At 39.5% G+C, this 25999-nt stretch overlaps 2 protein-coding genes across 2 annotated transcripts in view; one reads left to right on the forward strand and one right to left on the reverse strand.

The window, feature by feature from the left end:
* ndc1 (NDC1 transmembrane nucleoporin) overlaps nucleotides 1-15922 on the forward strand; it is a 34136-nt gene extending 18214 nt beyond the window's left edge. Inside the window, exons 13-18 of the mRNA XM_052011597.1 lie at nucleotides 687-802; nucleotides 4710-4760; nucleotides 7627-7690; nucleotides 11834-11934; nucleotides 14219-14379; nucleotides 14577-15922. Of these exons, the coding sequence (XP_051867557.1) occupies nucleotides 687-802; nucleotides 4710-4760; nucleotides 7627-7690; nucleotides 11834-11934; nucleotides 14219-14379; nucleotides 14577-14640 (557 nt within the window). The 3' untranslated portion in view covers nucleotides 14641-15922. The remainder of the gene's footprint in view (nucleotides 1-686; nucleotides 803-4709; nucleotides 4761-7626; nucleotides 7691-11833; nucleotides 11935-14218; nucleotides 14380-14576) is intronic.
* Nucleotides 15923-19719: 3797 nt separating this feature from the next.
* On the reverse strand, nucleotides 19720-20535 carry zgc:113691 (uncharacterized protein LOC503529 homolog). Its single transcript, XM_052010733.1, has one exon. The coding sequence runs from the start codon at nucleotides 20533-20535 to the stop codon at nucleotides 19720-19722; it is 816 nt and encodes a 271-aa protein (XP_051866693.1).
* Between the last annotated feature and the right edge of the window lie 5464 nt (nucleotides 20536-25999).

Below are 25999 nucleotides of genomic sequence, written 5' to 3' on the forward strand. Positions count from 1 at the left end.
ATGCTAACTACCACCTCTAATTATCTTGCATGATGTATATTCAGTATTCCATAGTTCTGTCACTTTCTTATTTTCATTCACAACATCACTGACATTTTTCAAAGTTTGCAAATTTTTCTCCAACTGCTAGTTGCATATGGATTGAGTTGTATTTCTGTAATAATGGGAATCTGGGTTTTTATCAATATTGCTAATTGATAACAGTATAATTTCAACATTGCTTTGAGATACCGATAGAATTGAATATCCTGGTCATTGTGTAATCGTAAACTATGCATATAATTGGAGTTAAGAGATCTCAGCTGAGTTCAAACCCTCACAGCTTATTTTCCAGCTGAGGGTGCTGGCTAGCTGCCTCTTGCATTGAAGTTTTACTTTGGCACAGTATTTAGAACTATTAGTCAACTAGTGGTAGAGAACCATTAGTGGAGAGACACATCCTGAGTAACTTTAATAACTGTTGATTCAATCCAGTGTTATAGGTGGGTTAAAATTGTGGAAATAATTACTTTAATAGAACAGCAAGTTTTGCATACAAATTAGCTAGGAGCAGGCTGTTTGACCCTCTGCCATGTAAAAACTTAATAATGACATGTTTGAGTGGGGTACCAACATGTTTTTGTATGTATTTTGTTTGACTGAATTGGTGGTGTTACTGAGGGTTAACAGTGCCTATATGTTTTCAGAGTACTTGGCAAGCACAAGTCAATTTGCTGGTCAAACTGCCCAGGTTGGCAGCAGAACTCCTGAAGTAACCAAGCACAGTCCCATTTCAGAATGGATACTTCAGAGACAAGAACAGGTAAAGGAATTCTATTTATTTGGTAAAATACGTGGATTGTGCTTCTGGTGACCAATTATCGAGTAAAGAGACTGTATTTCTCAGCCACACCAATTCAATCTTCATTCTATGTAAGTTGGCTTTTACAGCCTGCAGCAGCTGTTAATCTTTTGCAGTTGCCCTGTATCGGACATATTCCTGGAAGCTTTATCATTTGGCATTCTGATCGTGTGACATCTGATCATTTGCCTTGCCACATCAGATCTTACGCCTTCTACAAAGTTGTTTTATTTTGGTAGATGCTGGGTTCCCCAGTAGCTGAATAATTTTGCTTGTACCTTGTAATTATTGCTACGCAAAGTTTTCGGATGATAACCTATCTGGAGGCAATGAGCAGTGGAATTGCAGGACAGATAGCCGCTTGGAGGAGCTTTGATTCCACCTGTACCCAATATTACCTTGGTGAAATTGCACTGATAACTACTAGGAACAGTGGTAAAACTCATATTCCCATAATAGTTATTATATAACTCATAATCCATACATAACTGCTAGTTGTAGGTATAATTTGCTGATATCCTACTTGTAACTCATAATAAGTACATAATTTGTCCTGAAGCCAGCCATAGCCCTTGCACTTCACACAGTGCAGTCTGGCTCCTGAGCCAAATAGGTCTTCTCTATAAAGCCCAAAACATTCTAAGTACTTAAAGCATTCTCAATAACCGTTTCAGCTTTCTATTGTTTGACATCTTTTGTTTTTGTTTCTTTCTTTCTCCTTGGACTAGTTTGGACTCTAAATCTTTGTTAAATTAACAAGTCTTTATTGGCAGTGTATCAGAGTCTGTCTGTGCTATACCCATCACTATGGCTAGCATAGACCAATCTGAAGCAAGGAAACAGACCTCACAGTGGGTGATGAGCACATTATTCTTTGCTCAGTGCCAACTGTTTTAAACTGCTCCCTATATTTTTATTTAATGAAGGTGAATTTTCATAGAAATATTGAGGAAAAGTACAGGAGGAGAGCCATGTGAGTGCTGGTGGTGTCTCTGATGATCCCATTCGCACCAAATACCAGCATTCCCCTCTTTGCTCGCCACACTGCCACAACTAGCTAAACCATTTGTACTCCTCCTGGTTTTTGTTTTGTACAATATGTTCTACTTTTGAAATGAAGCACCTCAATCACCATTCAATAGCTATCTGTTTAAGAACTCCTCTTCCCTGCTGATCCTCTTGTTCCAGTGAGAATCCTTGCTTCCATTGCCCATTCACTTGCCAGTGGAAATATTTTTGTTATTTGCCCACAGTAATGCCATTGAGGTTTTACTCACTCCTTTCACTAGCTACTCCGCTTTCAGACCATTAGTCTCCTACTGTGGCCATTTCTGAGAGAAGTTATAACATCCTTTCTAGTTGCATGTGTGTGTATCCATTAACAGCTTGTCCCCTTCTTTCCCATGACCTGCCAACCTCAAATTCCCTTCTGGCCCTTAGCTCTGATTCCTCAGTCCATCTCTTTTCTCAAGCTCCATTCCATCATCACTATCTTTTGCCCTGATCCCCATTTCCCTATCTTCCTTTGAACCCCCATTCTCTTCCTTTACTCCCTCTAGCCTCTCGCTCTCCAGCAAGTGTGCTGTCATATCACAGCAATGTTCAGGTAACATTTCAAAACCTGGGACTTTAACAGTGGCTGGTGATATTGCAGGAGAAATGCATTTCGGCCGAATTTACAGTGGCATGCAAAAGTTTGGGCACCCCTGGTCAAAATTTCTGTTACTGTGAGTAGTTAAGTGAGTAAAGATGAACTGATCTCCAAAAGTCATAAAGTTAAAGATGAAACATTCTTTTCAACATTTTAAGCAAGATTAGTGTATTATTTTTGTTTTGTACAATTTTAGAGTGAAAAAAGGAAAGGAGCACCATGCAAAAGTTTGGGCACCCCAAGAGATTTGAGCTCTCATAACTTTTACCAAGGTCTCAGACCTTTACTAGCTTGTTAGGGCTATGGCTTGTTCACAGTCATCCTTAGGAAAGGCCAGGTGATGCAAATTTCAAAGCTTTATAAATACCCTGCCTCCTCAAACCTTGTCCCAACAATCAGCAGCCATGGGCTCCTCTAAGCAGCTGCCTAGCACTCTGAAAATTAAAATAGATGATGCCCACAAAGCAGGAGAAGGTTATAAGAAGATAGCAAAGAGTTTTCAGGTAGTCATTTCCTCAGTTCGTAATGTAATTAAGAAATGGCGGTTAACATGAACGGTGGAGGTCAAGTTGAGGTCTGGAAGACCAAGAAAACTTTGAGAGAACTGCTCGTAGGATTGCTAGAAAGGCAAATCAAAACCCTCGTTTGACTGCAAAAGACCTTCAGGAAGATTTAGAAGACTCTGGAGTGGTGGTGCACTATTCTACTGTGCAGCAACACCTACACAAATATGACGTTCATGGACGAGTCATCAGAAGAAAATATTTCCTGCGTCCTCACCACAAAATTCAGCGTTAGAAGTTTTCAAAGGAACATCTAAACAAGCCTGATGCATTTTGGAAACAAGTCCTGTGGACTGATGAAGTTAAAATAGAACTTTTTGGCCACAATGAGCAAAGGTATGTTTGGAGAAAAAAGGGTGCGGAATTTCATGAAAAGAACACCTCTCCAGCTGTTAAGCATGGGAGTGGATCAATCATGCTTTGGTCTTGTGTTGCAGCCAGTGGCATGGGGAACATTTCACTGGTAGAGGTAAGAATGAATTCAATTAAATACCAGCAAATTCTGGAAGCAAACATCACATCGTCTGTTTTTAAAAAAAAAAGCTGAAGATGAAAAGAGGATGGCTTCTACAACAGGATAGCTATCCTAAACACACCACAAAATCCACAATGGACTACCTCAAGAGGCACAAGCTGAAAGTTTTGCCATGGCCCTCACAGTCCCCTGACCTAAACATCATCGAAAATCTGTGGAGAGACCTCAAAAGAGCAGAACTGGAAGCCTTTTGCAAGGAAGAATGGGCAAAAATCCCCCAAACAAGAATTGAAAGACTTAGCTGGCTACAGAGAGCATTTACAAGCTGTGATACTTGCCAAAGGGGGTGTTACTAAGTACTGACAATGCAGGGTGCCCAAACTTTTGTTTCTGGCCCTTCTCCTTTTATTGTTATTTTGAAACTGTAAAAGATGGAAATAAAAAAGTAATCCTGCTTAAAATATTAAAGAAATGTGTCATCTTTAACTTTATGCCTTTTGGAAATCAGGTCATCTTTTACTCATTTAACTATTCACAGTAACAGAAATTTTGATCAGGGGTGCCCAAACTTTTAAATATCTGACCTCTCTGGCTGATAAGAGGAGCATAACTTGGGGGATATATCCCTGATTTCTGAGAAACACCCAGTCATTCTGAAGGTTAACATCATGGTTGCAATCATGCATGTTGACATTTCAAATGGGAATAGTACCTAGGTTGCGTGGTGTGCACTTCTTTTGCAGGGCTCATATAATAGAGATGTGCAGGGGTGATGACGCCCAAGTGGTGTGTAATTCTTCCATTGACTCAGAATGCTTTCTTGTATTGTTTTGTTTGTCTCATTTTACATTCTTATTTCTTTACATGAATTGTAACTGTTTCCCAGATAGGGACCAAACTCTAAGAAGACATCACCAGGATCATTCTAGAATCCTACTCATAAGTCACTGTCCACTTCAAGTAATAAATTGCTTCCCATTTGTGTAGCTTTGTATGGAGAACTGGGAAGAGTGCAGGATAAATGAAGTTTCACTTGAAGCACAGAACGTAGCCCCATCTGCCTCACATTTTTATCTTGTAGCGTTGCTGTTTAACATTAATTTGTATCCTCCATCCAGCACCTTAAAACTTAAAACATTATTTATTAATATGGCTTTGAAATATGTTTTGTTCACTTAGGTCAAAGCTTTTGTGTTGAAACGGGGGCCGGTAATGTATTTATTTAACAAGGTACTGTGATGAATGCCACTTAACCCACATCAAATCAACAGCATGTCAGATTATGCCTTTCTAGAAATCTTGCACATTACCTGATACTTTGTTCAGCAGCTATTTCTTTATGTTGAGCTCATTATCCTTTTGCTTGTGCAGTAGTTTAATTCCACAGCTTCTTGCATTGGTTAAATACATCTGGCAGACTCGATTAATTTGCTCTGTTCTTGGGATCTTTCCTTTCACTAAGAAAGAGTTCTTCTTGTTTCAGTTGGTACTGGATGGTATTTGTGTTCAGCTGACTTTGAGGTGAAATTGGTTCAAGAATATGACCTTAAACTATTTTCCCATGGTGCCATTTTCTTTATCAAAGGCAGTGTGAACATGTTGGAATGGGGTAGATAAGTGCAATTCACCATTAAAAATACTGTTTTGTTTTACCTCTGCATATAGTAAAAATAGAAGCTTTGTAAATATGGTCATATTGCAAAAGTACACAAGTTAATTGTCAGAATTGCTTTAGTTCATGTTTTATAAATTTTTCGTTATGCTGAATATTGCAATCTCTTCTGCTTTATGCTTTAAATGCATCGGTGTCTCAAGAATGGAGTAAAATCTGAGATTACTTTGATCAAATAACAGATGTTAAATTTCAAAGGAAATAATATATTGACCTGGAGTTTGCATTGAGAATGACCAGTGCCATTATTGGAGCAAATCCGATAGCAAATTCTGAGGTGCACACGTGCACAGTTATTTGTGAAGTCTGGAAGTTGCTGTTAGTGAGTCTCTCCTCCATCGTTGTAGCCTTCTCTAGTGTAATTAGCAACAATCAGCAAATTGACACAATTTTCAGTATTTACAAACTGGACTGTTGAAAATAATTTTATTCTTGGCTGACTTGGGTTTAATTGAGTTTTAATGGTATACAAAGGCAGAATTGGGCCAAAAAATAATTATTTTGCATGCAGTGATAGTCATTCTCAGGACATAGCTGCTGATCAACCTCTGACTTCACAGATGTGAATGCAAAATTGTTGTCAGATTTCTGGCCTTGGAATAATGCATTAGCAGTTAAATGTAATAACTGTCATTGAGACCAATGCAATCAATAAGCAATGACATTGGAGATTTGTTGGGTTTTACAGCTAACACATGGATATGTAAATTTGAAATACCTGTATAATTTTTTTAAATCACTATTCAAAAAGCAGCATTTTTCTGTAAATCATGGCATTCAACAAGTGGCTGTTTCATACTTCCCATTCTCTACCTGGTGCTAAAGTTAAAATGAACCCATTTAGGAGAACAAGATATACTCTTGTATGTAATTGGTGTCTAGCAATCTGCCATTGATTTGGTACAGATATGGACATTTTTGGCCAATAGCTGAGGCAGTCTCAGTGACTGCACAGGATCAACACATCACTAGTTCTGCAAATGAGAAAGTAAGTTAAGTGATGAGCACAAAATAAGCAGTCAACAAACTGTATTGGTTAAAGAGATGGGTAGCAATGGATCCAGATTTGATGGGGAGTGAAATGGATGAGACAATAGAAATTGCCACTCAAAAGAGGGGATAAGGAAGTTGGAGATGAGAATGAAAGTATTTGGGTCTTTTTTTATGTGAGCCAGGGTTTTATAGTTTTGAATTTTTAACTTTCTTGTACTTCTGTCTAATTAGTTTTTGTCTAGAATTGGATGCTCCCAAATGTACCCAAAATAACTTGCATCTACTAGAATTACCCTTGTAATATCCTTTGGTCAGGGGTGAACAGTTGAGCATCACAGGTTTAGGACTTTGGTTTAAAATTGAATTACAAAGAAAAATCAAATAAATATACTATTGGGATTAAGTCTTAAGGAATCTAAAGTTATTTTCCAATGCGAAGTTACATTTTTAAACATACGGCATGTTTTTCTTTTGTGGAGCATGAAATACTTAACAGTCCATTCACCCATGTGCTCACTGACCTCCATTGGTGCTCTCGCTCTACAGTCCTCTAGGCCTTGCTCCTTGCAAGCTCTGTAATTTTTAAATCATTCCACCATTATCAGCTGTGATTTCAGCTGATTGGGCTCTGCTTTGTAGCTTGATGTCAGATTTTGTTTGAAAATGCTGCTATAACCAGCCCGGGACATTTTGCTATGTTAAAGGCACTAGGTGAAACAGATGTCTGTTATCAGGTCTGTGCTATAAATTCCATTTCATAGATTAGTCAATTCCATTCAGATCCCAACAAGTTCCAATTTGAGCAGTATTTCAATATTCAGCAACATGTTTATCGATACTCTTGGCTTTGAATAGTTGCAAATAATATTCAGAAATTGGCTTTTAAACATGTAAACATTTTAAAAAGTAGCATTCCTCATTCAACCTTTTCAGACAACAATAATAATCTTGCAAAATTTGGCTCAATTTAAGTGCAAGGTTTTGCCTGCAGTTGACTTAATCTGAAAATGGCATTGTTAAATAAAGCTAACAACAAAGCGACAGCTTTTTTCATTTTGTTAACTAAATTCTCACTTGAGAAATTTGTGCATTACATCCACATTTTAAGAAGCAGGTTGTGTTCAGAACCTGTATGTTCTTTAAGCTGCATGTGATTGTAGTTATCTTTAACTTGGCTTCTTTCTATTATGCATGTATGGATTTTTGGAATGACATGCATAATGCACAATTTTGCATATCACTAAGCTTTATTGAAATAATCCAGACTAATGGCTCAAATATGCTGTACCGAGTGGCTTTGATGCATGTGTGTAACTGACATTGCATGGTATTTCACAACCTCAGCTGGCCTAACTTGTCAATCTTACTCATATTGCATGTCTTTTTTTTTGTAATCAAGAAAGATTAGATTTAATTATATTTTCTTTCCAGCTTCCAGAAGCTTCAAGTCAGGCCTTGTTTGCGAACAGTCAAGCACATATTTGGGCTCTTGAAGGTAATTGTTTATGTAGGAAATGTGGGTGCTTGCTTCTAACCAATTATGCGATGTTAATTGTGAAGCATCTTTTAATCCAATTACATGAAAAGAGTATTGCAGTCAAGATCAGCAATCTTGCTGCATAACTGTTGATGCTGCTGCCTCTCAGCTCCCCATGGTTGTGTGAGTTTCTTCCCACATTCCATAAGGGTGTGCTGGCAGGTTAATTAGCTGTGGTAACTTATCCACTAATGTAAATTAATGGCAAAAGGTTCAAAGGGTAGTTGATGGGCCTGTGAGGGAGAATAAATTGCAGGGCTATAGGGGAATAAGGAGGGAGGGAATGGGATCGTTCTGCAGGAGTCGGTGGACCTAAATGGACGCCCAAGTTCAACAGGATTCAAATAGTAAAAAAGATATTTAAATAAATTCACTTGAAAACACCATTCTAAGTTCACTGATTGAAACTATTAAGACTGATTTTTGAAATCGTGATCAAATCACTTAATTGAACGCATCTTCAATCCAGCTTCAACTCCATTCTAGTGAGTAGAGCCATGGTCTGTTTATGGCTGACATAAAGCTCAGAGGCCAAATGGGGAGTGCTTTCCACCTTTGGTCTTAACGTAACTGAATCCTGCTCCTGGATTCAACACTGAATCTAGTGGCAGAGCTAAAGATCTAACCTACAGGGAATTTCTGATTTTCATGTGGCAATGGGATGTGGCCGAAAGGAACTCACTTACCTGTGCATTGCAGCTAGCCAGTACTTCTCCATGGAATCATTGACTAACTAGCAGCATGATCCAGTCCACTGACTTTCCAGTGTTGCCTGCTTCCCAAGAGTGAATGCATTTTAAGCTGGTGGAGTGGAGAGAGAAACAAACCAAAAGGCAATTAAAATTCACCAAGAAAAGTCAACTTTTAATAATGTATTGAAAGTTCTTAGTGTCAAACATTTCTGATTTTCTTCCTTTAATGGCTCCATTCTGTCACTATTCTATCACACTGTTTCAGCCTCCCCAATTGATTTCATTTTAATCATTGTAATGCAATATTAATTCAGTCCTTCTGATTCAAGCTCTATATTGTTTGCTGAGATAGTTGTCCCATGAGCAAAGATTCAGTCAGTTGGCTTGTGCTTACTGGAGATCAGAAGGAACAGTCATGATCTCATTGAGACATAAGATAAACCCTTAAGTTTTGCAGGGGATATGTTCCAGAAACAGTTGTGAATACCATCTTGCGTATTGTATAGCAAAGTAGGGGCACCTTTGTGTTTGTTTGCAGCCATGGCAATGGGAGCCAGTGGTGATGAAATTGATTTGCTGGGTTAAAGTGTTGACAGCAGGATGGGAAATTCAGTTTGAATTAAATCCAGAATGGATTAGAGTAAATGGGTGGTTAATGGTCAGTGCGGATTCAGTGGACTGAAAGGCCTGATTCCCTCCTGTATCTTTTCATGACTTTATGACTAATCCAAGCCCAAGGATAGTAGTTTTGTTAAACAAAAAGCGTGTTGAACAAAGTTGAAAAATTAAAGCTGGATCCTGTTCCATCAAGGCCAAACACACCCTTGGCTGATTTGCTGTGGAGCATTGTGTGTTGCTTGAAAAAAGCTTTATCAGCTCAAACAATCTCGCGAATAAATTCAAAAAATTCCAATCGGAAATGTTAGCTGGATATGATTAGAATATAAATAGTGGAGTGGGCAGTGTTACAGGTTCTCTTTGCACATAAGGGAGCTGTGATGTTGGTTGTCACCTGTGAATATTCTGATTTTTAAGGAAGGGGCATTATTGAATGTTATTCAAAGTAAATTGTTATATATCTCCGGTGGAACAGTATGGAATCTGTTTGGTCTGTCCCTTTTAAGCCATATGAGGACCTGCAGTAACTGTGGCATAGAGTTGGTGACAAATGCAGGACATTGGATTCCCCACACTCTAGTTCTGTTGTGTTGTGGCCATGCAGTGACGTTACTAGGAGCAGTACATCAATGGATTTCAACCACAAAATCATGAAAATTAAGGGATCACTGTACAAGATTTTTAGATGCTGAGCAATTGTTTCCTCAGGCTGGAAAATTTAACTGAAGGGTATAATCTCAGGATAAAGAACTAAACTGTTTAGTACAGAGATGGCAATTTTTTCAGACATTTGTTGTAAATCCTTGTAATTCTCATTTGGATGCCCAGTTGTGCTTATTCAAAATGAGATCAATAGATTATGGAGACTAAGGGAATCAAAATGGACTCGATGTAAAATATTAGCCAGGAACTTATTCAAAATATACCAGGCTCAATACCATCAACAACAGGAGAAGGCCTTGAGTTCCTAATCCTCGTATCTTGCATCTGATTTGGGCTGGAACTGATTATGATGTAGGATCTTTTCAGGTTCATTGGGCCATCGGCTATTTTTTTTTTAATTCCACTAACCTGTTGCCTCCAAACTACCCTTTTTGAATTTGATTTCCTGTCTTGCCATTCAATTATCTATTACCCACCCCCTCCCACAGAAGTGGGCTAAGGTACGAAAGGAGATAGCAGAGAAGTAGCAGGCTAAACATAAGGGTCATTATGATGTAAAGGGGAAATAACATGTTCTTTGAATCTGCATAAATACTGCTGCAGGAGACTAATCAATGTGTATATATTTTCATATATTTCCCTTAGACATGCACTAGCTATATAAGGTCACATATGGAATTAAGGGGATTAAAATTTGATGATTAGTAGCTTCAGGAATTATAATTAATGCCTTAACCAGCAAAGAATGCTTTGACTTTTCTTGTATTTTCAATGTAACTAACTAGTTTCTTATCCTAGTCTTGAACAGTGGGCCATAATTTGCTTCCAGCGAACTTGCTTTTTCTGAGTCCATCAATGGCAACTAAATGACTGGGCCTTGTGTATGACAGAGTTTTGTACAACTTCATGCTGTCAAGTGTTGGGTCATAACATGCTCCATGCAACAAATAGGGAAAAATCGATAGCCAGTTGAATCATGGCCTGAGGATTTGCTGGCTGTCATAACTTTGAAGGTATAGAAATATTTCTGAAGGTCCTTGACATTTAGAAATATTCAAACTATTAAAAATTAAATCTTTTATGATTTGAAAAATATTTTTTAATGAATCTGTTTAAAAACATTTAAGTAAACACAATTCAAAAATAAATGTAAGTTCACTAATACTCGCCGCCCTTAGTATCTGTTTTTCATTGAAATGAAAGGACTTGTTTCTATTCAGAGTCTAATTCAGCAGTGGTTCAGCCAGCAGATTCCCCAATGTAAATGCTGGGAAATTGCAATAAAATTCACATCCCAATGTCAAAGTTGGGAAAACCCCAGCATAGATGTTCTTCATTTGCATGGGAGTACTGAACTACCTAAAACTTAAGGGTATCTGCTAGCAATTTGACATGATACTCCTGGCATGTTTGGACCCGTTATCCTTTACAAATAAAGCAACAATACTATTTGTTAACCATTCTCCTCATTAACCACTCATTAACTCATCAAACTCATTAACCTTTTTATACATGTTCAATTATTTTTAAAAGTCGTCCAGTTACACTTGCTTTATTTCAAGCTGGCTGTGTTTTTCCTGCTCACCCTTCAGTTTAGAAGTGTCTAGAGTCGAGATTTTGTATTTAAATGCACTCCATTGCTTGCCACTGAGACTACATTGTCCTGATCTGATTGTATTTATTCTGCTAAACTGTTATAATCAGTCCAATGATATATTGGATGATGATTAAGATCTTAAATCAATAAGTGGTCGACTTCCTGACTTTTGTTGTCAATTGCTACAGTTCTGCAGAATACTCTGGAGCTGTGAATAGGACTAAATTTCTGGGTATCAAAATATCACAGTTGTACTGATGCAATTTCAATAGCAGGTAATACATCTGAAACTCCCGGTTCCAGAATAAACCATGGGTAGCTTCCTCATTCATTAGTCTTTGCAAGGAGTTTCTGTGGTTTGGCAAACTTTAAGTGTTAATTGGCCTGCAATGATCTGGATGGAACACTCACCCACCCGCCCCCTCTTCCCCCCCCCCCCCCCCCCCCCCCAATCATTCCACTAAGGAATGATCAAGTTTTATTTAATATTGTTAGATTTAATTGCACTTACCTCTTTATTTTTTTTTGCAGCCCTATCCCATCTTGTGGCAGCCTCGTTTACAGAGGACAGATATGGTGTAGTGCAAACAACGCTATCATCAATTCTGTGTGCCATGCTCTCTCTCCAGGAGGTAAGGATCTTTTCAAGTTCTATGTATGTTGTGCCAAGCACTACAGTTCTGACTTAAAATGCTTCCTCCATGGGGCTTAGATTATCATGGTAAATTGTGAGTGATTAGACATGTTTAGTGTACCTCAATTCTCACCAGCTTTTACGACTTCATCTGCTTCCCCCTCCATGTTCTAGTTGAATCACCAGACATCACATGAAGAGTCCAGAGACTAACTTGGTGGCCCATCCACATTAGCAGTATATCTCTGCCATTAAGGACCTCTGATTGCCTGGCTGAAGTGCAGCTTCAGGAGGTGCTTTCTTCTCCCACCTTGGAGAGGAACTAAATACCTATTTATCGATTGCCAAAAGACCGAGCTAAGGCAACCTGCTAAGTCACCTTCCACATTACGTAATCAATACATGCATTTGGCTTGTCAACTGGAATTGCAAACCTGAAGTTCTTTCTTGCTCTTTGAGTTGAATTGCATTGCATATGTGAAATGCAGATGATACAGCAAATGACATTTTCTGCTGTTCATCCGGTATCTGAGATGTGTGAACCACTCAAATGACAAAGGTGTGGAATGGTGCTGGTTGGACACTTATGAGTGAGCGGTCAGACAAATTAAGGAGACTGTCATAGCCATGTGACTGTTGTGATATATTGATAAGCAGCTGACACTACAGAAAGGTGCCTCAAAGGGGTCTTGAAGCAACAGTCATGTGGGTTGGGAGGGCTGTTAAGCATACACACAGACACAGTGGTATCTTACTTTCAAATTGACAAACTACTTGCTGCAGTCTTTAGTCTAGGGAGGTTTCACCAGTATATGTACAAAAGAACTATGTTCACAGTGAATCACAAGCCATTTGGGATTATGATTGTTATGTTCCTTCATAGAGCATCAAAGAGGTTGCAGAGAGTGCTTGTGAGGATGCAGGTAAAGATTCAGTACAATCTGTACAAAGCCATACATACCACTGACACATTCAGCAGAGCTTATCGTGCATGTTTGGCACATTTCAATCTCTCACCCACTGATGCAGGAATTTGAGGAAGCTATAGGACAAAGTGACATAATGCAATAACTGAAGTCTAGGAACTAGCCTGAGTATGGATCTAGCCTGAACTGGTCACCTATCAGGTAATAGGCACACAAAAGATAAAGGATGAGTGTCACTCTGTGTAAAGTGTTTTGGTAGTGTAACTTACCAGCTATCCACTGGCATTTAAGAAAGTGATATTGATATTAAGATGATCACATCCCACTGTTAGAATATTTGCATTTCTCACATTATACCAGGCACTTGGAGTTAAAGCTGTCTTAGACTATTTTCTATGAAATATTGGAATATTGTGAAAGAACCACACTTTAGCGCACTACAGCTTTTGGCTCTGAACACATTGGAAATTGTAAAGTGCAACAAAGCAGAGAGAGACTTGTTTCAGACCGGAAAAAGTCCCTTCAATTGATAGCAAGTTGTTCTTTTTTAATATATAGATTACAGATGACACCACCACCCCCCCCCCCAAAAATACAGCTGTTTGGGTTACAGAAATTTGCCCATATGGAATTCACAAATCACTACCCAAAAATCTGAGATAAAATTCACTCTTATGAAATTTGAGACAAAATTCACTCTTATGGAAATTTATGTGTGTGGGGGTGGAATTAGACACAATATGTGAAAGAAACATCAAATTTCAGATTTTTTTCAACTCATTTCTTGATACGTGCAAGATGGGTTTTTTTTTTGCTACCTCACAATGTTAAGAGTTTTTCAGATTATTTACCCTCTGTCTGAAACAGGGCCAGTAAGTTTAAGTGCAAGTTGTAAACCTAAACAACCACTGTTATTTGTTTTATCATTAAACTATCTTGTCTATATTTGATATGCATTTAAAAGTATATATCTCCATTCAAACTGAAGGCTGGAACGTGATGAGCATCTGCAGAGTCACCTGTCTTTCCAAACACAGCTGCTGGCCACTTAAGAGTTTGCCTTATCGGTTTCCAAAGCAAATCTCTTAAGTGGCCCCTCACCTTGAATCAGCAGCTGCAGTACTCATCATTACTGTTAAAAGAAAAACATCCTGTAGGAACACATCTTCACTTATAACATGAGATACAATGGTAAATGGGGTTTTGTGTTATGGAAAATCATGATACAGACTGTGTTTTCTAGGAACACAACCCCTATGTAACACGGGGATTGCCTGTAGCAGTAATCATCAAATTCCATTAAACTCTTCTACCTTACTATTTTTCCTGAATTTGATTTTTTTCATTATTAAACAGGCCGTTGACAAACATTTTAAACTACCTCATGCTTCTAGCAAGCCAGCAAGATCCACTGGTACTCTGATAGATTCTTCTTACAAGACTCTGAGATTTGCCCTTCGTGCCTCCCTGAAAACTGCAATTTACAGGATAACCACCACCTTTGGAGAACACTTAAAGTAAGTCTTGATTGTATATATGCCCTTATTTTCTATGTGGTACTGCAAGGTGCAGTTTCATAATCTCCCACTGATGACCTTGCTAGGTACTTTGAAGGTAATAATGATAAACACCCCCCCCCCCCCCCCCAGTTTCATTTAATGTTAATTTCCTTTTTCAAAGTATGTGTAATGTTGAAATATATTCTTAATTTAAGGGCTGTCCCGCTTTCGACAGAACACAGAAAAAGGCTGCAGCAGTTTCTGGAATACAAGGAATGAAGTCAATTGAAATCTTCCAGACTCAATGATCACAGGGTCAAAACTTTATACCACACTACCAGCATTGTCCGTTTGTTGTTCTAAAGTTCCCTTTTATATTCTGACAAGTGTAGGATTATTTTCTTCTTTCAAACTGTTAAGAACAATCCTGAGATTTCCCTGTTCATGGGGAGAGACTTCTCAGCTCAAAATTTGGTAATTTTTTACATCTTTACAGTGTGTGTGTATTTCTTTTGAAATGCTGTTTGGAATTTAGCAAGGTTATACTTAAGGTTCTAATAATTTTTAACATCTGTATCTATGCATATCTAAATAACTTGGCTGAACTTTCGACCAAGTTAAAATAGACCACTTTCACAAGCCAAATATTGAAAATATCATGGAAAAGCAAAAACAACTACTGATTCTGCAAACCTGGAGAAGACCATAAAATGCAGGAAATGTTTGACATCTGAGGAGCGTGTTTTGTGTCGCAGAGAGGAGTTTGGATGGAGACCAAGTGAGATGAGATTTGACAGCTGGGAGAAGGTGATGGTAAAAGTAGTCTGATTGGTCTGGAGGAGATGTAAGTAGTAGGAGGTGAAGGTGAACATAGAAATTTCAGATAACCAGCATACCTTAATTGTATTAGAACTGGCCAGTAACATTAACTGTTTTCCTCTCCATGGATGCTGCCTGATCAGCCGAATGTCTTCAGCCTTCTCTTATTTCAGATTTCCAGCAATTTCAGTGTTTTTGTTTAATCTCATTCTCATTTGTTTCCTTCTATTTGCATCTCCTTCAGACAGATCTGTGCTGATTAATCAGACTTCAACTTTCTCACTCAGCTGATACCACCATCTGTGTTGTTTAGTTCCTCTGTCTTTGCCCTAATGCACGTTTTTTTGTAACCCTCCCCCTTCTCTGCAACTTAAAATGTTTGATTTCTAACGTTACCTGGTACCTCCTGAAAGGTCATCAGCTTGAAACATTAACTGCTTCTCCCTCCACAACTCCTGGATAATCTACTGAGTGATCACAAGATCACGACAAGGGAGCAGAAGCAATATTTTCTATTTATTTTGAGTATGTTTTGTATGTGAATCTGTTCTCTAAATATTCAGATTGCATGGTACATTACTCAGTAAACAATGGCTGTTACCTACTTCTAGATGCAGCTCTAGTTGGCAAGTATTCACACAGAATATGGCCTTGTTATCTTAATGTATTTCTACAGTGAAAATGAAGAATAAATGTATGTAAAAATAATTAAGTTTATCAAGAATAAAATGGTCTGACTTTTTTTTGTGTACCCCTCCTGAAGCTCTTGCTAATCTGCAGTTCTCTGGCAATATCTGTTATTCTTGGTTCCTGAGCAAACTTTGGCTGCATGTTTTGTTGAAGCGATTTAACATTATGATGCCTAAAATCAACAGGGCATTGATATTTTCTGATTACTAAAGTCTACCATGTACAGCTGATTTATCATGGGTTAGATTGCATCTAAATTTCCCTTTACAATGGTGCAGAACATCCTAACCCCAGTATGAACATGTATTGAGCCTTTCATTGCACAGGACCAACATTTCCATTTCCTGTACTAGCCTTCCTATTAAGTGAAATTGACAACTTGGTTCCCTGTTCAGAATAGTTTTGAAGTGTAGACCAATATTGCTAGAAATTTGGTTAACAATGCCTGAAACACATTTCACAGATGACCCTCGCAGGTAGGAGAGAAAGAAGACTTTAAAGGCAATGATCTTGACAGGATTAAAATCCAGAAGGTGAGTATTTGCTAACTCTACCAAATCTTGACTTCATGCTGTCTGTAAGATTTGAACCTAGAAGTATGATTATAGGTTTTGTGCGGGGCCAGGTGTTTCTGCCACAAAGCCAGCTTTTTAATGCACTGATACATCACAGAATGCTGATTCACAGCAGTGCTCTTGGTCTGCAGTCCCAGCACTCTCGTGTGTATCTGCTGTATTTTAATAAAGACATCCTCGCTGGCTGTGCCCTGCTGTGGTGGGAGCCTGGTGAGGATCCCCACCTCCACATGTTCCTGCAGCAATGAATTCCCCCGTGGCTCTGTATGGAAAGGCTGCCTGTGAGAGTTGGTATTGGACAGCCTGTGACAAGCAGTGGAGCACAGATATGGCTTGGCCAGCACGGCAACTGTGGACCATTGTTGGGGACTGTCAGACCACCCGGACCCTACATTCTCCCTTGTCACCACCTACAGTGGAATCTCTTCTCTGTTTGGCTTCATAGTTCTCCCCAGCCCAAAGGTTTTTCAACAGTGATTGCTCACGGGGCAGAGGAGGGGAAGACATAAATTGTAGCCCCAAGGGGCAAGTAATAGGAAAGCTGATGATCATTAAATGTTTGCTCTTTATTCAATTGCCTGGGATTCTACTTGGAACCAGTAACACTGAGCTGTGGTTATAGATGGCTGCCAGGCAGATGAAGACGATGTATGGTTGGGTTCCTCTAGGAGTAATCCCTTCAAATGCCAAGAAAGAGCCAGATGGTAAAACTTAAGGTAGTTTTGTGCTTCTAATACTCCTATCAAATCTCTCAATTTAGTAATAATGCCGATGAAGATTTGAATTTTAGACCAGCTGTTTCTGATCCAGTTGTCCAAGTCGTGGGCTACTTTTAATATTACAGAGTACAGGACAGTTATTTTTTCCAGTACAGATGCATGCATTTGGTCAAATAGGTCCAAGCTGGTCATTATGCTCCATGTCAGAAAAACCAACAAAAATCTGCAGATGCTGGAAAACGAAGAAAAAATGCTGGGAACACTTGGCGGATTAGGCAGCATCTGTGGAAGGAGAAACAGTTAAGGTTTAGGTTTGGGGTACCTTTGTCAGAACTGGGAAAGAGAAATACCATGTAGAAAGAAGTATACTTAACAAAAAAACATACTGCTTTAGATGTATAAAACAATAAAGATTAGCAAAAGTTAATCTAGGTCCCTTACGTACTGAGATGGAGAATTATATTGGAGAATAAGGAACTGGCATAATAATTAAACAAATATTTTGGCTGTCTTCATAGAAGAAGGCCCAGTAAACTACTTGGAAATAGTGGAGAAATGCAGATCTGAAGTAAGTGAGGACCTCAAAGAAACCAGCATTTGCAAAACTATTATGGGAGAAATTATTGCGAGAAAGGTGATAAGAAGCTGAGACTTCCCTGTGAATGTGTGGGTTTCCTGGGTGATCCATTTCCTCATGCATCCCTAAGACATGTGAATTGGATGGTTAGGAATAGGTTACAGAAAATCAGTGTGAGAATGTGATTGCTCTGTGAGCTGGCATGGGTTTGATGGGCCATATGGCCCCCTGTGTTAGGAAATATGGGGTAAAATCCCTATTAGCTGCATCCTTGGATTTTGAAAGAAGTGCTATAAAGACTGATTCTAGAATGGCCCCCCTCACATTGGAATACACCAAAAGTTACTGCTCTATCTGAGAAAGCAGATGGAGGGAAACAAGGAATGATTATTCCAATTAATCTGATATCAGTATAGGGGAAATGCTGGAATCATCATTAAAGAACTGATAAAGTTCTCCCACATAAGTATGGATTTGTGATGGGGAAATCCTGTCTGACAAACTTGAATACAGCATTTTTGTTGGTCCAACTAGCACAGTAGATAAGGGTGAACCAATAGATGTGGTGTATTTGGACTTGCAGAAGAAATAAATGGGTAATTTTCAAGTCGGGAGTCCATGATCAGTGGAAGGTTGTAGGGATCAGGCTGAGCCCCAGTGCACAATCTACATCAAGATTTCAAAGTAATATTTCCAAGTTTGGATGATACAAAGCTGGGTGGCAATAATGCACAGTGAGGAGCATGCAGAGAGAGTGGGATATAGGTAGGTTAATCAAATAAAGATGTGGCAGATAGAATATGATGTGGAAAAATGTAAGGTCACCCAATCTGGTCAAGAAAAATAAGGGCAGAATGCTTTGTTAAATGGTGAGAAATTGAAAGGTATTAAGAGGGACCTAGTACACAAATCACTGAAATTTACAGGCAAACTCAGTGAACAATTAGAAAGGCAAATGGCATTTTGGTCTTTATTGCAAAAGGATATAAATATAAGAACAGACATGACTTGCTTCAGTTTTTTAGAACTGATCTTGTATATTGTACGGGTCTGGTCTCCCCAGCTCAGTTCGGACATACTTGCAATGAAGAGGGAATGAGAAATTAAGCAGATTTTGCCTGTCCGCTCATGATCTTGGAATGAAAGCTGTTCTAATTGAAATATATAAAATGCTTAGGATTTTGTTTATGCTGGCTGAGGTGCCTATAGATAGGGCAAATGCTCTCAAACTGAGTAATGTTTCCCATTCAGAAAAGAGAGAAGAAATTTCTTCACCCAAAGGGTAGTGAATCTTTCGAATTCTCTACCAAAAGAGCTGTGGCAGGCCAGTTGCCAAGAGCATTCAAGATCAGCTATGTACTTGTGCCTGCTCGGCCTGGCACTGAGGGCCAAATGGCCTGCTCTACTGTGTCTCATGTTCATAGGTCTGCTGAATACTTTCAGCATTTTCTGTCTAATTAGTGAGGGAGATTGTGCACATAATCAAGCCATTATTGGAATGCGCTACTTGTTCCCCCGTCAACTAATGGCGAGGCCCCAGGAAGAGGAGCTGCACCACATGCAAACCTAGCGACAGTAGGAAGATTGCAGGACTTGCCTCTTGAGGACCGGTCCGACCATCAACAGATTTCCGCCATCGCTGTTGGACCCTCCGGGGGGGGTATGTTGACGAAAACCTTAGTCGGCTTAAAAATAAAACATTGATTGGCCTTGACTTAAAGGATATTTTATTTTGTTGTTAAAGACCAAAATATTACAGACGAGATAGTAAAGTAATTTCCCCATAGCCTTGGTGTGATCTATTGCAAGACGAAGTCGAGTAGATTTTCTGAGAGAGTGAATTTTTAAATGTTGCACCCACCACACACGTGCACACACAAAATGTAAACACGTCTCATATCCGCGAATACCGACTCTTTGAGGAATTCCTCTGCCTTTATTCGTGCTGATTTTTCCTCTGCGTTGCATGGAATGGGTCTCAGTGTGGGGAAATTCTGTAGATTGTAGTCGATGCTTTGTTTGAAGCGTTGCCTCGTCTCTCTTTGGGAGTCACCGGCGCCTGATCTACAAACCTTTGCTTCACTTTCTCCGTTTCCCAGTGAATCTCCTGCTGCTTGACCGTCCCCTCGAGTTTTCTCATGTGAAAGCGCCTATAGATGGGGATGGAGGCGATGGTCTGAACGCATTTATCCAAGGTCTGGTGGCAATGCTGCTTACTGAAGAGGGACTGTCTGAAGAGGCGGTTAATTTGCAGAGTTTGCTCTCTCTGAATCTTGGCTTCTTCCCACAGTTTTACCACGCGGTCATGTTCGTTGCTCAAACTTCTCACCTGACTCTGGGCTGCTAAGAGTCGGTCTTCTAACACCTTCCTGACATTCTCCGCTTGCGCCAGCACCGAAGTCAAATTGTCTATTTCCTGATTTAACCTGGCGTTTTCTTGCTGCAGGTTCTTACATCGTTCCGCCCTCTCCCTCAGTTCTTTCACCACCTCCTTGGTCAGTTTGCTCCTCAGCTTGGGGTTGGTGTCCAATTGCAACTCCGGTCGGAGTTTCTTGATGGTTTTGTGCAAATCCTTGTTCTCAGAGTTCAGCGCTTTGATCTTCTCCTTCAATTCACGGATCTGCGATCCCATCGATGTCTGGATCACATGCAATTTATTTCGATTCACTTCTCCTTTCCTCGACGCTTCGTCTCGCTCTTTTCTGTATTTCAGTAAGAGTTTCTTGGTCTCATACTTGGTCAGTGTGTTTTTCTGTGCAACTGACTCCCGGGTCTCCCCCTTTGGGCTGGACATGTTTAATCTGAGGCTGGGACAAACGCACACAAATAGGTTTAACACATTTTACACACCAACCCTTCCTAACTTTGGTACTAGTTTAAAGTCAGTGGTTACGAGATCGTGGTGGCGTTTGAAGTGAATCGCGCAATGGCTATTGTACAATACGTGTGTCCTTCACTTTAGTAGTCCTTTTGACTAGGCCGTTTTCAGTACCAGGAGGGGTGATAGCTAGATGGATGTGAACTAGGGGATAAAGATTGTTGTTTTTGTCGGTACGTTGTTCTGAAGGTGCGTGGAAACTGTTGGTAGGGAGTTGGATAGAGACTTGAAAGGAAATCTTTGTAGGGCGATGGGAGGAAAAGCAGGGAAGTTGGATCAAATGAATAATTATTCGAAGTCCTAACACGGGCACTAAGGGGCAAATGGGTCAGCAATATATCACAGAAGTTTCAAAACTATACGAAATACTCATTTCATACTTAATGTAAATGCAGAATAAGTTTTTTTTTGAATGGTTACTACAGCAATTCTGCTAGCTTCTGCAGCGATATTCTGGTGGCAGTTTGGCAGAGACTGTTTGGGCCCAATATATGTTTCTCTGCAGAATAGTTATATATTTGCGGTGAGCTGTAGTCCAATGAGTTAACTGGAGCCAGGTTTGTTGGGCAGGCGTTATCCTTTAAGAACTGGCCCTTGTTGATCAGAAAGAAGTGTTCAGCGATTAGTCTACATTTCCAGTGTATAACTGGCTGAAAATGAACGGAATTTCCATCTACAAAAAGAGTTTACAAACTCTGAGCAAGGTTTTAAAATATAAATTATGTAAGTTTACTATAGAGGACCATCTCTGCCCTGGCTCTTAAACTAATTCCATGTCCTTTCCCCCATTTTCCTATTTTTACAAACATCTAGCTGCTACTTTAAAAAAAACACTGCTCTTTCCAAATACGACTTCTGATACAGAATTCCATGTCCCAACAACCCTCACATAATTAAAAACAAGTCTTCCGCGCTCTTTCGTGGGGCTGAACTAAAGTTTACACCATCTGGTTACTAACCGAACAATTGATGGAACTATTTCAATGTATCAAAGCCATCATAATTTTCAATCTCACTCATATCTGAACCTAAAATAACATAAACGGAAAGAGACCGTTTCTCTTTTTTCACCCCTTGCATCCAAAGACTCTTGTCACTGATAACTTAGCAATTTGTTTCACTCTTTATATCCGGCATATTTCGTTGTAACTATTATGTGTTACCGTCGACACTCTCTACACCAATTCCTCCTGGGGACATCATGCCTCTTCCATCACTTCCAGACTATGGGATTGCTTGCCTCTCCCTTGGCTTTGCTTTTCTGCAGTTTTACAACCAAGAAAAATCCGCTAAAAATCTTCCTCGTGTAGTTTCCCCAGGCTAAGCGCCGAGACGTACACCTGCATATTAACCAAAAATCGCAGCTGGTTTGACCTATTCAGAAAGGTCCTTTTTTCCTTGTGCCATTACTGAGAAGGTGGCTTTTTTGAAGAAAATAAAATTTGTTTAAGGCGGTAACAATTTCATGGAGAGATACATCATACATATTTTTTTAAGGGACTGCAAAGATGAACCTTGGGCGCAACTTTAAAAATAAATGGAATTCTCTTTTCTAATTGATGGTGCCAGCATCCCAGCTGGTATCGCTTCTTATTTCACTGTTCTTTATTTAGCCCATTTGAAATGTATATCAGCCGATGTACCATAAGCTCTTTTTAAATTATTCAGTTCAAATCGTGTAAAATCAGTTCTGAGTAGGTGAAGAAAATTCCTCGCACTCATATTTCCCACTAGTTGCTCAGAAGCTACAGTTGATATCTGAGTTCAGGTGAATGTTTTTCCATTGAGGATCTGTATAGCATGGAAATACGATCTACGGTAGTATACTGATGAGGCTTGTGTGCATGGTCTCTGTATGTTAATATACAGTAGCATAATTCGATCCTCCTTACCTATGTTGTATTCATACTATTATCAAAGATTGCGGGGAACTGCTCTAAATACTCAGACTGAACACAGGAAAATAGGCAACTGCTCGTGAAACCACGATTAGAATAAGTTTCTCTGATTCAGTGGCATGGACCAGTTGGGCCAAAGGGCTGATTCCTTGCTGTCCGACTCGGTAATAGATTTAAACCAGAACTGTGCCGTCAGGCTAGTTCCGGAGTTCTTGTAAAGAGTGTTTCTTACTGACACCCATTCAATTATTTGATGCAGTTTAGAAAAAAAAACATATTTCCTCCTGTTGGAATAATCTCGTCCACAGTTAGATCGGTAAAATGTTAACTTTTAGTTAAGAGAGTGCCTGATTAAACATTTTAGGTCTTCTAATCTTTGCACATTCCTCCCGCATCTATATGCAGATTGCGGCGGGTCTACGTAGCGACCACTGTTTCCGAGGGCACTTGTTGCATCAGGGATATAGTATCGAAAGCACCATTCGCTCAACTGGTCTTTGCCATCAGTTATGCCCCTTCCCAGCTGCCTCTCGCCCTACTTTTTTTTAAAAAAAGCTATAATCAGGATTTCCTTCAAGTTCTTTCTCCCTCATTCAAGTTTCCCTTAAATGCATTTATGTTATTTGCTTCAACTTCTTGTACTTATAGCCATCACATTACAATCCTATCGGTAAAAATTTTTCTTCTAAATTCCCTATCGGATTATGATAATTACACTAGATGCGTGACCTCTAATTTCAGGAATCCCCCACATTTTCTCTAATTCAATCCAATCAGACATTTTCATTATCATGAACAGTCGCCTGGATTAGTCCCTTTTGCAAAGGTAATGCAGGCGCATGTTCAGCGCCTGCTGATAGCCTTATCCCGTGCGGTCTGGTCTCACTTTGTCTAACTTTGTGCACCTTGTTCTGAAGCCCTGGAAATTCAGCGTTCTTGCCATGGTTTGATGGAGACTGGATGCAAGCTTTCCAGCTTTTCTGCATTTTAGTTCTATCTTTCCAGGGGCGACAATACAAATCTAACTCTGTGCCCGCTATTCATAAAGCTGCACTTCCTAACAGAAGAGATGCTCAGCTGAAATTCAGGATGCTTTTTCCTCTGTCCCAGTATACTCGAGCATTTTCTATAGTGAATTAGCAATACAGAATTCATAACATTTCCTGATTTAAAATATTCAGGATATTGGTAAATATTTAAATGCTCCCTGAATCTACATTAATGTCTTGTTTACCAGTGACATTTTGACAAATTGTTTCACTAGAATTCTGCTTTTACAACTTGCTGCTTTGCATGCAATATGATCATTTAAAACAAAAGTGAAAAGGTTAAAGTGCTTTCATACCTTCTTCCTGTTCGTGTTTCATCCAGGAATTGAAAAAAATTCTTTAGAGGGAGCCACTATGTTTGTGTGGCCAGAATCTGTCAACAATTTCCTCCTGGTTGATTGGATTTCAGTTGATTGTCAATGGAAGATCTGGCAATAAGGGTACTGAAACCTGTTTATTCGCAATTGAGATAACACAAAGCTCATCTTTTCCTTTGCCATTAACATACCCAGCTCAAATTGCAGCCATTAATCAAGATTCATTAGTTACAAGTGTAAAAGTAGATTATAGTGACACCATAATCAGTGTTTAGTGGAACTGCAAGTCAAAAACAGCTGAATTTCTCATTTCCAGCTCCATTTTTCTAGGCCAGGTCATTCATAGAACCATAGAACACTACAGCACAGAAAACAGGCCATTCGGCCCTTCTAGTCTGTGCCAAAACTTTATTCTGCTAGTCCCATTGACCTGCACCCAGTCCATAACCCTCCAGACCTCTCCCATCCATGTATCTATCCAATTTATTCTTAAAACTTAAGAGTGAGCCTGCATTTACCACATCAGATGGCAGCTTGTTCCACACTCCCACCACTCTCTGAGTGAAGAAGTTCCCCCTAAACCTTTCCCTTTTCACCCTAAAAGCCATGTCCTCTCGTACTTATCTCACCTAATCTAAGTGGAGCCTACTCGCATTTACTTGTCTATACCCCTCATAATTTTGTAAACCTCTATCAAATCTCCCCTCATTCTTCTACGTTCCAAGGAATAAAGTCCTAACCTGTTCAATCTTTCCCTGTAACTCAACTCCTGAAGACCCAGCAACATTCTAGTCAATCTTCTCTGCACTCTCTCAATCTTACTGATATCCTTCCTATAGTTAGGTGAACAGAACAGCACACAATACTCCAAATTTGGCCTCACCAATGTCTTATACAACCTCACCATAACATCCCAACTCCTATACTCAATACTTTGATTTATGAATGCCAGGATGCCAAAGGCCTTCTTTACAACCCTGTCTACCTGTGACGCCGCTTTCAGGGAATTATGTATCTGAACTCCCAGATCCCTTTGTTCCTCCGCACTCCTCAGTGCCCTACCATTTACTGTGTATGTCCTGCCTTGATTTGTCCTTCCAAAATGCAACACCTCACACTTGTCTGCATTAAATTCCATCTTTCATTTTTCCATTTTTCCATTTGGTCCAGATTCCTCTGCAAGCTTTGAAAGCCTTCCTCGCTGTCCACAACACTTCCAACCTTAGTGTCATCAGCAAACTTGCTGATCCAATTTACCACATTATCATCTAGATCATTGATATAGACAACAACAATGGTCCCAGCACAGATCCCTGAGGCACACCACTAGTCACAGGCCTCCAGTCTGAGAAACAATCGTCCACTACCACTCTCTGTCTTCTCCCACATAGCCAGTTTCGAATCCAGTTTACAACCTCTCCAGTGTCTGAACCTTCTGAACTAACCCCCCATGTGGGGCCTTGTCAAAGGCCTTACTAAAGTCCATGCAGACAACATCTACAGCCTTTCCTTCATCTACTTTCTTGCTAACCTCCTCGAAAAACTCTACAAGATTCAGTGCAGTCTTTATTTCACAGCCGTAAGCTACTATTGTGTAATACTAATCACTTGTTTACATTCTTCTGTGGGAAATTGTGAAATTCAATAACTTGCTCATAACTTTGGCATGGAGAAGAATCTTACTCCTTTCCCCCACCCAGCAGTCTGCTTTAATGCGATTGCAAAGTCAAACTTAAAGGCCTCCAAGCAAGGTACTCGGGATGAATAATAAATATAGCCTTGGCTTGAATAAAGAGAAATCTCCCAGGTTGTGAACCTGGGTAGAATATGAAAATAGGGCATCATTGATATTTGCATACTGTCCTGAACAACTGTGAACATGCATCATGTTCCAACAGAGTTGACTGGATAATGATCAGGTGTAAGACAACTGTTGCATGACTGAGATCAGAGACAGTGAATTACATACATTAAATACCACAAGTTGTCTGATGATAATTAGCAGTTGGAGCAAAAAAACTGCAGATGTTAGAAATCAGAATCAAAAACAGGAAGTGCTGAAAGAACTCAGCAGGTCAAGCAAATATCAACTTTTCAGGTCAAGGTTGATCAGAAC

The sequence above is a fragment of the Pristis pectinata genome, chromosome 3 (assembly GCF_009764475.1).
Source record: "Pristis pectinata isolate sPriPec2 chromosome 3, sPriPec2.1.pri, whole genome shotgun sequence".
Classification (NCBI taxonomy): Eukaryota; Metazoa; Chordata; class Chondrichthyes; order Rhinopristiformes; family Pristidae; genus Pristis; species Pristis pectinata.